Consider the following 13,207-nt stretch of genomic DNA (forward strand, 5'->3'; position numbering starts at 1 on the left):
TGGGCTTTTTTGGGGGGATTTATGGGGGAATTTAGAGACTTTTTTTTTTGGATTTTCTATATATTTTTTTGAGATTTATTTTAGATTTTTTGAGGATTTTTCAAAATTTTGGGGGGGATTTTTTAGGATATTTTCAACGATTTTTTGGGATTTCTGAGGGGTTGTTTTGGGAATTCTGAAGGGATTTTTGGAATTTCTTTGGGAATTTTGAGGGGATTTTTTTTTTATTTATGAGGTATTTTTGGGAATTCTGAGGGGATTTTTTTGGGATTTGGTGGGGGGTTTGGATTTCTGAAGGAATTGTTTTGAGATTTCTTGGGGATTAATTTGAAATTTTTGGGGGGATTTTTGGGATTTCTGAGAGGAATTTTTGGGGGATTTTTTTGGGGAATTTTTAGGAATTTGAGAAGAGTTTTTTTGGGAAAAAAAAGCCAGGAAAAAAAAAAAAAAAAGTGGGAAAATCCAACCAGAAAGGACCCTCATGATGGCCTCAGCCTGGCCAGGTCGGAAGGAATCAAATCCCAAAATTTTCAGCGCTTCCAAAACTTCTTCAGGAGGATCTGTGGGATTAAAAAAGTGAAAATCTGGAATTTTTTAAAAATGGATTCTTTAAAAAAAAAAAACCAAACAAACTTTCTAATATTTTAATTTAATATTTCAATTTAAATTTTTTAAATTTACCTGGGATTGTCCCATCGGGGTTTGGGGAATAAAGAGGATCCACGGGAGGTGGGGGAGGGGAAAATTCCTGAAGGAAATCCTTGGAATTTCCAGATCCATCATCTGGAGGGCAAAAAGAGGAAAAAAATTTGGGATTTTAAGAGGAAAAATCCATTTTTAGGTGAAGAAAACACTCATTTTTAAGGATAGAACATCACATTTTTAGCACCATAAGTTTCATTTTTTGAGACAAATTCCATAAATTTTGAAGGGAAAATTCCATTTTTAGAATGTAAGCTTTTAATTTTTTGGGAAAATGACTTTTTTTTAAGGAAAATTTCGCCTTTTTTTAGGGAAGAAAAATCATATTTAGGGAAAAAATGTCATTTTTTGGGATTGATCCCACTTTTTATGAGAAATACAGGATTTTAGGAGATACATTTCAGTTTTTAGAGAAAAGAATCCAATTTTTTGGGACAAATTCTCATTTTTTTATGGGAAAAAAATCTCAATTCTTGAGACAAATTCCCCATCACATTTTTAGTCTGAAATTCCAATATTAAGGCCAAAATCCCACATTTCGAGACCCCGAAATTTCAGTTTTTAAGGCCCAAATTCCCCATTTTTAGAGCTCAAATCCTGATTTTTAGGGCCCTTTTTTCCTTCCTTTTTATGAGAAACCCTCACCTTTTTGGGGGAAAAAAAAAATCACATTTTTGAGGCCAAAATTCCAGTTTGAGATTTAAATCCCACATTTTGAGAGCCCCAAATCCCAATTTTTAAGACCTAAATTCCTCATTTTTAATCCAAAATTTTCCAGCCCCAATCCTTTTTTTAGGACCCACCTCCTTTTTATGATATATCCTCCATTTTAGGGGAAAAAAAAAAATCACATTTTTGAGTCCAAAATTCCAATTTTAAGTCCAAAATCTCACATTTTGAGACCCCAAAAATCCAACTTTTGAGCCCAAAATCCCAATTTTTGAGGCTGAATCTCCCTAGTTTTTCCTGGGAAAAGGAAAAATTCCAAAATTTTTGGTCTCACCAGGAATTTCTGGGATAAGAACTCTGCTGCTTCTTTGGGCAACTTCTTCCAGGGTGGGAAGCAGCTCCTGATCCTCTGGAATTTCCTCTGGGAATGATCCCAAATCTTTTCCTGTGAACAAAAAACATGGAATTCCCAAAAAAAATCCCATCAGAATTAAAAAAAAAAAACCTCCCATAAGAATTCCTAAAAAATCCCCTCAAAAATCCCCAAAAAATCCCCCTAAAAATCCCAAGAATTCCCCTCAGAATTACTAAAAAATCCCAAAAAAAATCACAAAATTGCCCCAAAAAAAAAAAAAAAACCCAAACCTCAAAGTTCCCCAAAATCCCCCAAAACCCAAAAATATTCGCTCAGAAATTCCAAAAAATCCCCCAAATTCCCCTCAGAAATCCCAAAACTTCCTCAACCCTCCACCAAATCAAAAAGAAAAAATCCCCAAAATTACTCTCAGAAATCCCAAAAATTCCCTCAGAATTCCAAAAATTTTCCCCCAGAAATCCCAGAAAATCCCCCCAAAATAAAATCCCAAAATATCCTAAAAAATTGCTAAAAATGAAATTAAAAAAAAAATCCCAAAAAATTCCCCAAATCCCCCCTTCCAAAAATCCCTTCAGAAATCCCCAAAATTCCCCTCAGAATTCCCAAAAAATCTGCACAAAAATCTGAAAAAAAATCCATTAAAAATTCTTAAAACCTCCCCCAAATTCTCTTCAAAAAAACCCAAAATTCCCTCCAAATTCCCAAAAATTCCCCTGGAAATCCCCCAAAATTCTCCAAAAAATCCCCCAAAAATCGTAAAAAATCTGAGAAAAAACATCCCAAAAAAATCTCAAAATTCCCTCCTAAAAATTCCTAAAATTTCCCTTCAGAATTCCCAAAATTCCCCAAATCCCCCCCAACATCCCTCACAATTCCCAAAAGAAACCCAAAAAAACCATAAAAATAAAAATCAAAATTCAAAAACTCCCCAAATATTCTAAAAAAGTTCCCCAAAAAAATTCCCTCAGAAATACCCAAAATTCCCCTCAGAATTCCCAAAAAATCTCCCTAAAAATCTGAAAAAAAAAAAAAAATCCATTAAAAATTCTTAAAACCTCCCCCAAATTCTCTTCAAAAAACCCAAAATTCCCTCCGAATTCCCAAAAATTCGCCTGGAAATCCCCCAAAAATTCTCCAAAAAATCCCCCAAAAATCGTAAAAAATCTGAGAAAAAAAAATCCCAAAAAATTAAAAAATAAATCTCAAAACTTCCCTCAGAAATTCCAAAAATTTCCACCCAGAAATACCAGAAAATCCCCCAAAATAAATAAAAATCCCAAAAATCCCCCCAAAAATTGCTAACAATAAAAAAAAACCCCAAAAATTCCCAAAACCCTCTGCCCAAAAAAAATCCCTCAGAAATACCCAAAATTCCCAAAATATCTCCCTAAAAATCTGAAAAAAAATCCATTAAAAATTCTTAAAACCTCCCCCAAATTCTCTTCAAAAAACCCCAAAATTCCCTCCGAATTCCCAAAAATTCCCCCGGAAATCCCCCAAAAAATCCCCCAAAAATTGTTAAAAATCTGAGAAAAAAAATCCCCAAAAAATATCTCAAAATTCCCTCCTAAAAATTCCCAAAATTTCCCTTCAGAATTCCCAAAATTCCCCAAACATCCCCCAAAATCCCCTCACAATTCCCAAAAGAATCCCAAAAAAACCATAAAAATAAAAATCAAAATTCAAAAACTCCCCAAAAATTCTAAAAAGATCCCCAAAAAACTTCCCTCAGAAATCCCAAAATTTCCACCCAGAAATATCAGAAAATCCCCCAAAATAAATAAAAATCCCCAAAAAAAACCCTAAAAAAGTGCTAATAATCCAAAAAAATCCAAAACAATCCCCAAAACCCTCTGCCCAAAAAATGCCAAAAAAATTCACTCAGAAATACCCAAAATTCCCAAAATATCTCCCTAAAAATCTGAAAAAAAATCCATTAAAAATTCTTAAAACCTCCCCCAAATTCTCTTCAAAAAACCCCAAAATTCCCTCCAAATTCCCAAAAATTCGCCCGGAAATCCCCTAAAAAATCCCCCAAAAATTGTTAAAAATCTGAGAAAAAAACCCCAAAAAAATCTCAAAATTCCCTCCTAAAAATTCCCAAAATTTCCCTTCAGAATTCCCAAAATTCCCAAATCCCATCCTACCTGTGCACTCCGATGCCCAGTGCCCTTTCCCGCCGCACCGAAAGCATCGATCGCCTCCTCCACCAAATTTTTTTCTCCATTTTTGCTTCCAAACCTGGAAAAAGAAAAACCCAAAAAAATTCCCAAATCCCAAAATTCCAGCAGGAGTAGAATTCCCCCCCAAAAAAAATTCCAAAAATTTGGGCATTTTTCACCTGTTTCCGGAGGAATTTTCCCCTCTGGAATCCGCGGGAATACGTTTTTCTCTTCAGGTTGAGGCGCACGAAATTCCCAGGAGGGGCCCTGAGGGGAAATTGGGATTAAATCCAACAGGAATTTTGGAAAAATCTGATTTAGGGTTTTTTTTTTTTAGTTTTGGGGTTTTCAAAGTTTTTGGAGTTTTTTATTTTTGGTTTTTTTCAGATATTTTTTTGGGGGGCGGTTTTCAGATTTTTTTTTTTTGGTTTTTCTGATTTTGGGGTTTTCTGATTTTGGGTGTCCTCAAATTTGGGGATTCTTCAATTTTTTTACATCTGGTTTGTGGAATTTTTTGAGCTCACTGATTTTGGTATCTTTCAGTCTTGCAAAGTTAGGGGAAAAAGCCCCAAAAAACGCCCCAAAAAAAGCCCCCAAAAAAGTCAGGAGGGAACAAAAAAAAAAAAAAAAAAAAAAAGCCAGGAAAAAAAAATCCAAAAAAAGCAACTCCAAAAAGGCCAGAAAAAAAGCCCAGAAAAACTGGAAAAAAAAAAAATCTCAAAAACGCCAGAAAAAAACAAAACAAAACAAAACAAAACAAAAAAAAACCACTTGGAAAGACCCCCAAAAAAGGAGAAAGAAAAAAAAAAAAACAAACAACAAAAAAAAACCACCAAAAATCTCAAAAGACACAGAAGAAAACCCCCAAAAATGTTGAGAAAAAAAATCTCAAAAAAAGCTGGGAAAAAAGCCCAAAAAATCCCAGAAAAAAGCCTAAAAATCGCTGGAAAAAAACCCTCCAAAATGCCAATAAAAAGCCCAAGAAAGACAGGAAAATTCTTATAAAAAGCAGTAAAAAAAAGCCCCAAAAAGCGAGAAAAAAAAAATCCCCAAAAAGCTGAAAAAATGCCAGAAGAATCCCTGCTAAAAAGCTGAGGAAAAAAAAAACTAAAAAAATGGGGAAAAAAACCCAAAAAAGCTGCAAAAAAGAGTGAAATTATTAGAAAGAATCCCTAAAAAATGTTGGGAAAAAATCCTATAAAATCTAGAAAAAACCCCAAAAAATGCCAGGAAAAAATCCCCAAAAAAAGCCAGAAAAAACCAAAAAAAGCTGTGAAAAAAGCTCAGAAAAAAGCCCAAAAACCTGGAAAAAAAGCCTCAAAAAAAGTCCTAAACATCCACAAAAAAGCCCAAAAAAAAAACCGGGAAAAAGCTCAAAAAAAAGCCGTGAAGAGCCAAAAAAAGAAAAGCCACACAACTCCCAAATAAACTGGAAAAAAAAAAGTTGGAAAAATCCCAAAAAAGCCAGAAAAAATCCCATAAAAAGCCCATAAACACCCCCCAAAATCTGAGAATTACCGAGATTTACGAGCAGGTTTAGATTTTTCCTCTTTTTCCTCCTTTTCCAGTTTTTTTCCCGATCGTTTCGTCGCCTTCCCAGCTCCACTTTGGAATTCTGGCCTTTCTCCCTCATCCTCTTGGGTTTCCTTCATCCCAAAAATTCCCAAGTTTTCTCTCATCCCAAAATTTCCCAGATTTGGTTCTTGGAGGCATCTCCGGAGCTTGGCCGGGATTTCCGCGGCTCCTCCGCCCTCCCGGGGCCGTTTCCTCGCGGAATTCCCGACGGATTCACGAATTTCCCCTTTTTCCCTCGTAAATTCCAGATTTTCCTTCGCCTGTTCTGGTTTTTCCGTTGCCAATTTTGCTTTTTCTGTTGTCAATTCTGGTTTTTCTGTTGCAATTTTCACTTTTTCCGTCGCCAATTCCAATTTTTCTGTCGCCAATTCCGTTTTTTCCGCAAATTCTTTTGGTTTTTCCGCGAGTTCTTGGCACCTCTCGATCCAACCGGGATCCAACGATCCCAAAGTTTTTGCCACCTTCTCCTTCAACCTCTGGAATTTTTCGGGAATGGGAGAAAAATTGGAATTTGTTCCCATTGGGAATTTGAGAGGCCCCAATCCTGGAACTGAAGGAGGAAGGACGAGGTCATCGAGTTCTTCAGAATTTTCAGATTTTTCAGGATTTTCCGATTTTTCCGAAGGTTCCGCAGCTCCGGGATCCTGAGGTTTTTGGGATTGGGGGATTTTTGGGGTTCTCCTGGGATTTGGGGTCCTCCGAGGGGTCAGGGGGGGTTCCTGGAAGGAAGGGAGAGGTCAGATCCCGATTTTTTTCTCCTCTGGAATTTAAAATCCTAAATTAAGCAAGAATTGGATTTTGAGGAATCCAAGTTTTGGGGTCTCCAAGTTTTGGGGTCGCCCTTTTTTTGACTCCCTGATTTTTGTTGTCTCCAATTTTTGGGGTCTCCAACTTTTGGATTCTTCAATTTTTGACGTCTCCAATTTTTGGGGGTTCCTGAATTTAGAGATCCTTGACTTTTGAGGTCCTTAATTTTGGGTTTTTTGATTTGGAGGTCTCCAATTTTGGGATTCTCCAACTTTTTGAGTCTCCAATTTTGGGATTCTCCAAATTTTGGGGTCCCTAATTTTGGGGATTTGTGAATTTAAGGGATCTTTGATTTTTGGGGTCTCCAATTTTTTGGGATCTCTGATTTTGGGATTTTTGATTTTTGGGGTCCTTAATTTTGGGCTTTTTGATTTGGAGGTCTCCTATTTTTGGGGTCTCTGATTTTGGGATTCTCCAACTTTTGGGGTCCCTGTTTTTTGGTCTCCAGTTTTTGAGGTTTCTGATTTTGGGGATCTCTGATTTTGGGATTCTCCAGATTTTTGGGTCTCTAACTATTGGCATCTCTGATTTTGGGGTCTCCAATATTTTAAGGTGTTCTCTTTTTTTGGTCCCTGATTTTTGATGCCTCCAGTTTTTTGGGTCTTTAATTTTGGGAGGGTCCCAAATTTTAAAATCTCTCTGATTTGAGGGTCCTCAAATTTTGGGATCTCTGATTTTCGGGGTTTCTGATTTTAGGATTCTTCAACTTTTAGGGGTCTCTGATTTTTCGGTCCTCCAATTTTTGGGGTCTCTCATTTGGGGTCCCAAATTTTGGGATTCTTTAACTTCTGGGCTCTCCCTGATTTTAGGATCTCAAATTTTTGAAATCTCTCATTTTGGACCTCCTGATTTTTGGGGTGTCTTGAGATTCTCCAACTTTTGGGATCCCAAATTTTGGGTTGAAGGATCTCCCAAAATCCCCCCTGGAAATTCCCTTTTCCCCCCATTCCCAACCTTCCCAATTGTTCCCAGTTTGGCTTTGAGCTTCATCCCATAAAATTCCGCTGAAATTCCCGGCCTGGGGTTCCCACTCCGACTTTTCCCGGGAATTTTCGGACCCCGGTTCAGGTGGGAGCCCCAAAATCCAGAATCTTCTGCCTGCAACGACACCAAAATTCCCAAAAATCCCCCAAATCTGCTCAAACCTGATCCAAAATCCTAAAAAATTCCATTAATCTGTTCAATCCCTGCCCAAAATCTCAAACCCACCAAAAAACCCCAAATCCCAAAAAACCCAAATCCCCAAAAAACCCAAATCCCCAAAAAACCCCAAATTCTATTTTCCAGCCCCAAATCCCAAAAAACCCCAAATGTCAAAAACCCCAAAATACAAAGAACCCCAAACCTTCAAAAAACCTCAAAAGTGAAAAAAACTCCAAATCCCCAAAACTTCAAATCCCCCATAAAATCCCAAATCCCAAAAAAACCCCAAAAAACCCAAACCTCAAAACTACCAAATGCCCCCACCAAAACACAAATACCCCAAAAAACTCATCCAAATCCTAAAAAACATAAAAACCTAAAAAACCCCAACCCCCCCAAAAAATTACCCAAATCCCAAACCCCCAAATCTCAAAAAATCACCAGAATCCCAAAAACCCCCCAATTAAAAAAAATCCATATCCCAAAAAAACACCAAAGACCCAAAAACCCCCAAATCCCCCAAAAATCTGAAATAAACCCAAATCCCAAAAAATAAAAAAAACCCCAAAATACCAAAATCCCCAGACACCAAATCTCAAAAAAACCCAAATCCCTATAAAACCCCCAAATCTCCCCCCGAAAAAAACCCAAATCCCAAAACCCCAAATCCCCAAAAGACCCCAAACCTGGAAAAACCCGAAAACCCCAAAATCCCAGAAAAAATCCCCCAAAATTTTTAGGATTGAGTCAAACTTTCAAAAACCCCAAAACTTTTTAGGATTTTTAGGACCTGCTCCACTTTTGGGATTTCAGGGGATCCCGATTGTCCCGAAAATTCTGAAGTTTTTTCCAAAAATGATGAAGTTTTTTCCAAAGATTCCGAAGTTTTCCCTGCTTTTTTCAGCCTCCTGTACTCCTGGTAGAGCCCTGGGGAAAAATTCCAGGAATTTTGGGGGGGAAATTTTGGGAAAATTTGAGGTTTGGAAACCCCAAAATTTGCCCCAAACTCACGGCGGGTCTCGGGCGGGGCCTCCTCAATATCGGCCTGGGAAGGAAAAAGGAACAAAATTGAGGATTTTTTTTTTTTTTTAATATGATTTGGGGTGTTTTAATGGGATTTGGGGTTTTTTAAAGGGATTTGGGTTTTTTTGGGAATTTCAGGTTTTTGGGATTTGGGGTTTTTTTGGAAATTTGAGGTTTTTTTGGAGTTGGGGATCTTTTGGGATTTGGGGTTTTGATTCTTTGGAGTTGGGGGTTTTGGGGATTTTTGGGGAACTGGGGAGTTTTGGGGGTTTGAGGTTTTGGGATTTGGGTTTTTTAGGGTTTGAGATTTTGGAGATTTAATGGTTTTGGTGATTTTTGGGGATTTGGGGGTTTTCGGATTTGGGGTCATGGGTTTTGGGGTTTAGGGGTGGAAAATATGATTTGGGTGTTTTGGGATTTGGGATGTTTTTAATGGGATTAGGGGCTTTTTTGGATTTGGAATTTATGAAGTTTTTTTGGGTTTGGAATTCTCTGAGATTTGGGGTGATATGTGTTTTTTTGCAGTTTGGGGGTTTTTGAGGTTTGGGCATTTTTTTAGGATTTGGGTCTTTTGGGGAGTGAGGTTTTTATCGGATTTAGGGGGATTTGGGGCTTTTTTTTTTTTTTTTTGGAGGTTTTGTGGAATTGGGTTTTTTGGGATTTGGCATATTTGGGGTTTGGGGGTTTTGGGGATTCAGGGTTTTTTTTTTTTTTTGATTTTTGGATTTTGTGGGGTTTGGGGTTTCTTGAGATTGAGTATGGGACTTACAATTTTAGAATTTGGGATTTTTGGGGTTTGGGGATTTTTGGGGTTTTTTAAAGATTTTAATATTTTTGGAATTTGGGGGATTTGAGAGTTGGGGCTTTTTGAGCTATTTTAGGATTCAAGGGTGGAAAATGGGATTTTGGTTTTTGGGGGATTTGGGTGGTTTTTTTGGGGATTTGGGGGATTTGGGTGTTTTTGGGATTTGAGGATTTTAGGAATTTGAGGTTTCTTGGGATTTGGTTTTTTTGGCATTTGGGGATTTTTGGAGATTTGGGGTTGGGGAATAGATTTGTTTTTTTTGGGATTTGTGGGGGGGTTGGTTATTTTGGGTGATTTGGGGCTTTTGGAGGGAATTAGGGGAGATTTGGGGGGTTTTGGGGAGATGTGGGATTTTTTTGCATTTTTTTGCATTTTTAGGATTTGGGGGTTTTTGGGGATTTGAGGTTGGAAAATGGGATTATGGGTTCTTTGGCATTTGGGGTATTTGGAGGGAATTTTGGGGGCGGGCTTTTGGATTTTTGGGGGATTTTTGGGTTTTTGGATTTTTTGGGGGGGTTTGGGGGTGTTTTTTGGAAATTGGGTTTTTCGGGGGAAATTTGGCCGCTTTAAAATCCGCCCTGAAACCCCATCAAGGACCCTCCTCAGGCTCTTATTCACCTAAGCCCCCCAAATCCCCCACAGGTACCCCAAAAACAACCCCAAACACTCAAGGGACACCCCAAAAACATCCAGGACCCCCCTAAATCAAACCTACCCCATTCCAGGGACTTCCTAAACCACCCTAAAGACCCCAAAACAAAAAAAAAACACCCAGAAACCCCCTAAAACAAATACCCCCATTCCAGGGATTCCCAAAACCAACCCAAGAACCCTCTTAGCACCCCAAAAACCACTGCAAGGACACCCCAAAAGCCTCAGGACACCCTAAACCAAACCTGTCCCATTCCAGGGACTCCCTAAACCACCCAGAGACCCAAAAACCTGTAGGACCCTCAAAACCAATCCCGACCATTCCAGGAACTCCCTGAACCACTCTAAGGACACCCCCAAAAAAAACAGGACCCCCCTAAACCACCTCAAAACCTCACAAAGCAGCAAAACCACCTCAAGGGTCCCTTCAACCACCCCAGAAAACCCCAGGACTCCCCATAACCAATCCCCCTCATTCCAGGGACCCCTAAACCACCCCAAAGACACTCTCAGACCCCTCAAACACCCCAGGATCCCTAAATTAGGCACCCCCCTCCATTCTAGGGAGACCAAAAACCCCACAGGGCATCCCTAAAACAAACGTGCGCCGTTCCAGGAATTCCCTAAAGCACAACAAAGAGTACCCAAACCGGCCCTAGGACACCCCAAAAAACCCGCCTAAACCAAATCCTCACATCCAGGACCCCCCTAAACCACCCTAAAGACCCCACAGCACCCAAAACCAACCTTGAGTGCCCCCAAACCCCCAAACTAGCACCCCGCCCACGCCCTCCCCAAATTCCAGGGATTCCCCTCAGGTATTTCCCCCCTCACAAAACCCCGCTGCGGCCTCTCAGGAGCACCTGGTTGGGTTTCCGCCGCCGTTCCCGCAGGAATTCCGCTTCCCAGCGCTTCAGCAGCACCTTCAGCTCCTGCTGCCGCTCCATGGCCGGGAGATCAGTGACGGGGATCGGGAACAGGGATCGACATGGAGGGAGGCTCGGCTGGGAACCCGGAGCCGCCTCAGAGCGAACCTCCCGCTCCCGCCCAGCGCCAGCCAATTAGAAAGCAGAAACTAATATACACCAGCAAAAATAACCAATGGAACGGCAGAACGGCAAAGCGCCCGCCCACGACGCTGTGGAGCCAATGAGAATTGAATAAAACAACGACAGACAGCTGCAATTAATTCGCCCTCTGGGCGACTCTCGCTCGCTGATTGGTTGTTGCAACGCGCAGACACGAAAGTGAAGCTTCCGTCCGGGCTGGGGGCGAGTTGGGGCTGCGGGCGGGCGGTGAGTAGGGGGCGCCATGTTGGGGGAGGGCGGCAAAGCCGGTTTTTGGGGATTCCTGAGGTGACTTTGGGATACTTTTAGGAACCCTTTGGGAATTTCGAGATTCACGGAGGGGCTTGAAATGCTTCAGGGATTTTGGGGTGTACTTGGGGGCGGGGGTACTCCGGGACCCCATTTTTTAGGAGGTACCATCGCAACCCGTCCCCACCTTCTCCCACTGCTTCCCTTTTCTTCGCGATATCCCTGGATTCGGGGTTTCCCTGGAATTCTCCCCTCGTGGTTCCTCATGCTGGGAGTAAAGCGCGGAAAAAACTATAACCCAGAAAACAAGTTATAAGAGAAGGTCTGTATTTATTCAGTGCTGAGGTGCATGGGGGATGGCTCCTCCAAAACCATGCACACCTTTGGCAACCTCTCCTTTTATTCTCTGCAGACTGGACTACACAATGCACCCAATACACATTCATTGCCTGACTCTGCTTCACATTAAAATTAACTCCACGCCTTTTTCTTTCTGCACATTGTTCCTCTTTTGTTTGCCCTGGTGTTCAAATGGGGTTCTTTGGGATGAAGTAAATAATCTTCCTCTCAGATGAACTTTTCATTTTGCCTCCTTGTGCATGCTCTCTTTATCATCCTTTGGTCATCATCTGGACTTTGATACCAGTTTTCCTGGTTTCAGGGGTCTGAGGACTCCCTTATCCTGTGGTGCCTATGTCCTTGCATCCTGTTTGTGCACTCCAGCTCTTGACCTCACCTTGTAGCCTTGCTGTGCTTCTGTTCTTGTCAGCACTGTAAATTACAGTAAACACACAGTTCTGTCAGCCCCTTTTTAGTCAAAGCATTTCTTGATGCTTGATTCTTAATTCTCAATTTCTCTGTCTCAGGCATCCCTCCAATTTTACCTAATTCCCACAGCCCTCCAGAATCCATGGATTCTCTCCTTCTCCTCTGCGCCCGCCACATCGTCGCCCAGCACCCTCTTCCCACCCTTCCCTCCCATCTCTATCCCGTCCTTTTCCAAGTGGCATTCTTGGATGGAAGATCCCTGGCCCTGCGGGATTTGGTGGCCACTTGGCCATTCCCGGAGCTCCACCTCCAGCAGCTCGTGGGGCACCGAAAGCTGCTCCGGGATCATTCCTGCACCGACTGTGTCCAGGCCGTGATCCAGGGTGTGGTGGATCAACTCCAGCAGGAGCCGGAAGAACGCAGCCGCCATTCCAGGTGGGTTTTGGGAATTGCAGCATGGCTACAACCTCCATATCCTCCAATTCCTCCATCCATCCTCGCGGGTTTTCCTGTTTTTCCAGCCTGTGCGTCCTGAACATGACCAGACTCTCGGATTCTGTGGCTGCCGGCACTCCCACCGGATTGACCATCTGGTTCAGCCAGAATGCTTTGGCGAAGGCTTGCATGGAGGTGTCCAAGCACCAGCCAGAATTCCAGAGGCACGGATCCAAGCGGCCCAAAGGCTGCTCTGGAGCCGCCACAGCCACAGCTGCTCCACAGCACCCGGGCGTGGATGTCCACACCGACCTTCGTGTCAATGAAATGTCCTATGAGATCCTGTGCAACGCTCTCCAGACCGGAGCCACCGGCCCCCTGCGCCTCAAGTGCCGCGAATTGCAAGCAGGTTACATCTCAGCATCCGAGATTGTGACTTTGTTGGAATCTCTGGATCCATCCTGCCTGCGGACGGTGGAACTGTGGAACAATTGGGGATTGACTGGGCTCTTGGTGATCCTCCCTCACCTCTCGCGCTTCCCAGAGCTGCGCAGCCTCAAGCTGAAGTACAGCAATGTGGACGTGCGGCACCTGACGCCAGAGTTGGCCAACGGAATGCACTGTGTGGCCAGGCATCTGGGAATGCTGCCCAGCCTTCGGGAGCTCAGCCTGGGATCTTCGCAGCTCTCTGGGAATCTGCACCAGATCCTCTGGTGAGTTCGCTATGGAGAGGGGCCTTCCCGCACTCTGGGGGGAATTTCCAAGGGTTGAGCTC

The 13,207-nt window shown here is 41.8% G+C and overlaps 2 protein-coding genes across 11 annotated transcripts in view; one reads left to right on the top strand and one right to left on the bottom strand.

Annotated features, from left to right (window-relative positions):
* Positions 1–133: 133 nt before the first annotated feature.
* LOC306799050 (ATP-dependent DNA helicase Q4-like) lies at positions 134–10,954 on the bottom strand (the record flags this gene model as incomplete). The annotated part of the gene is made up of 11 exons (XM_079299566.1): positions 10,777–10,954; positions 8,446–8,479; positions 8,225–8,361; positions 7,246–7,389; positions 5,428–6,203; positions 4,089–4,176; positions 3,895–3,988; positions 1,706–1,816; positions 682–783; positions 468–560; positions 134–153 (listed from the first exon to the last, which is right to left on the bottom strand). The coding sequence occupies exons 1-11, from the start codon at positions 10,858–10,860 to the stop codon at positions 134–136; spliced, it is 1,683 nt and encodes a 560-aa protein (XP_079155692.1). The 5' UTR covers positions 10,861–10,954.
* Positions 10,955–11,142: 188 nt separating this feature from the next.
* Positions 11,143–13,207, top strand: part of LOC306800227 (leucine-rich repeat-containing protein 14-like) — a 28,360-nt gene continuing 26,295 nt past the window's right edge. For 5 of the 10 annotated variants that reach the window (XM_079302172.1, XM_079302165.1, XM_079302167.1 and 2 more), the window contains exon 1: positions 11,143–11,208. Coding sequence is in view for 5 of the 10 variants with exons in the window: in XM_079302166.1 (XP_079158292.1) it covers positions 12,140–12,432; positions 12,519–13,145 (920 nt within the window). In the remaining 5 variants the exon portion in view is untranslated. Of the gene's footprint in view, positions 11,209–11,650; positions 12,433–12,518; positions 13,146–13,207 lie in introns of those variants that run through there. The other 5 variants (XM_079302166.1, XM_079302163.1, XM_079302164.1 and 2 more) reach the window with 2 other exon arrangements.

Source organism: Erithacus rubecula, assembly GCF_903797595.1.
Source record: "Erithacus rubecula genome assembly, chromosome: 3".
Classification (NCBI taxonomy): domain Eukaryota; kingdom Metazoa; phylum Chordata; class Aves; order Passeriformes; family Muscicapidae; genus Erithacus; species Erithacus rubecula.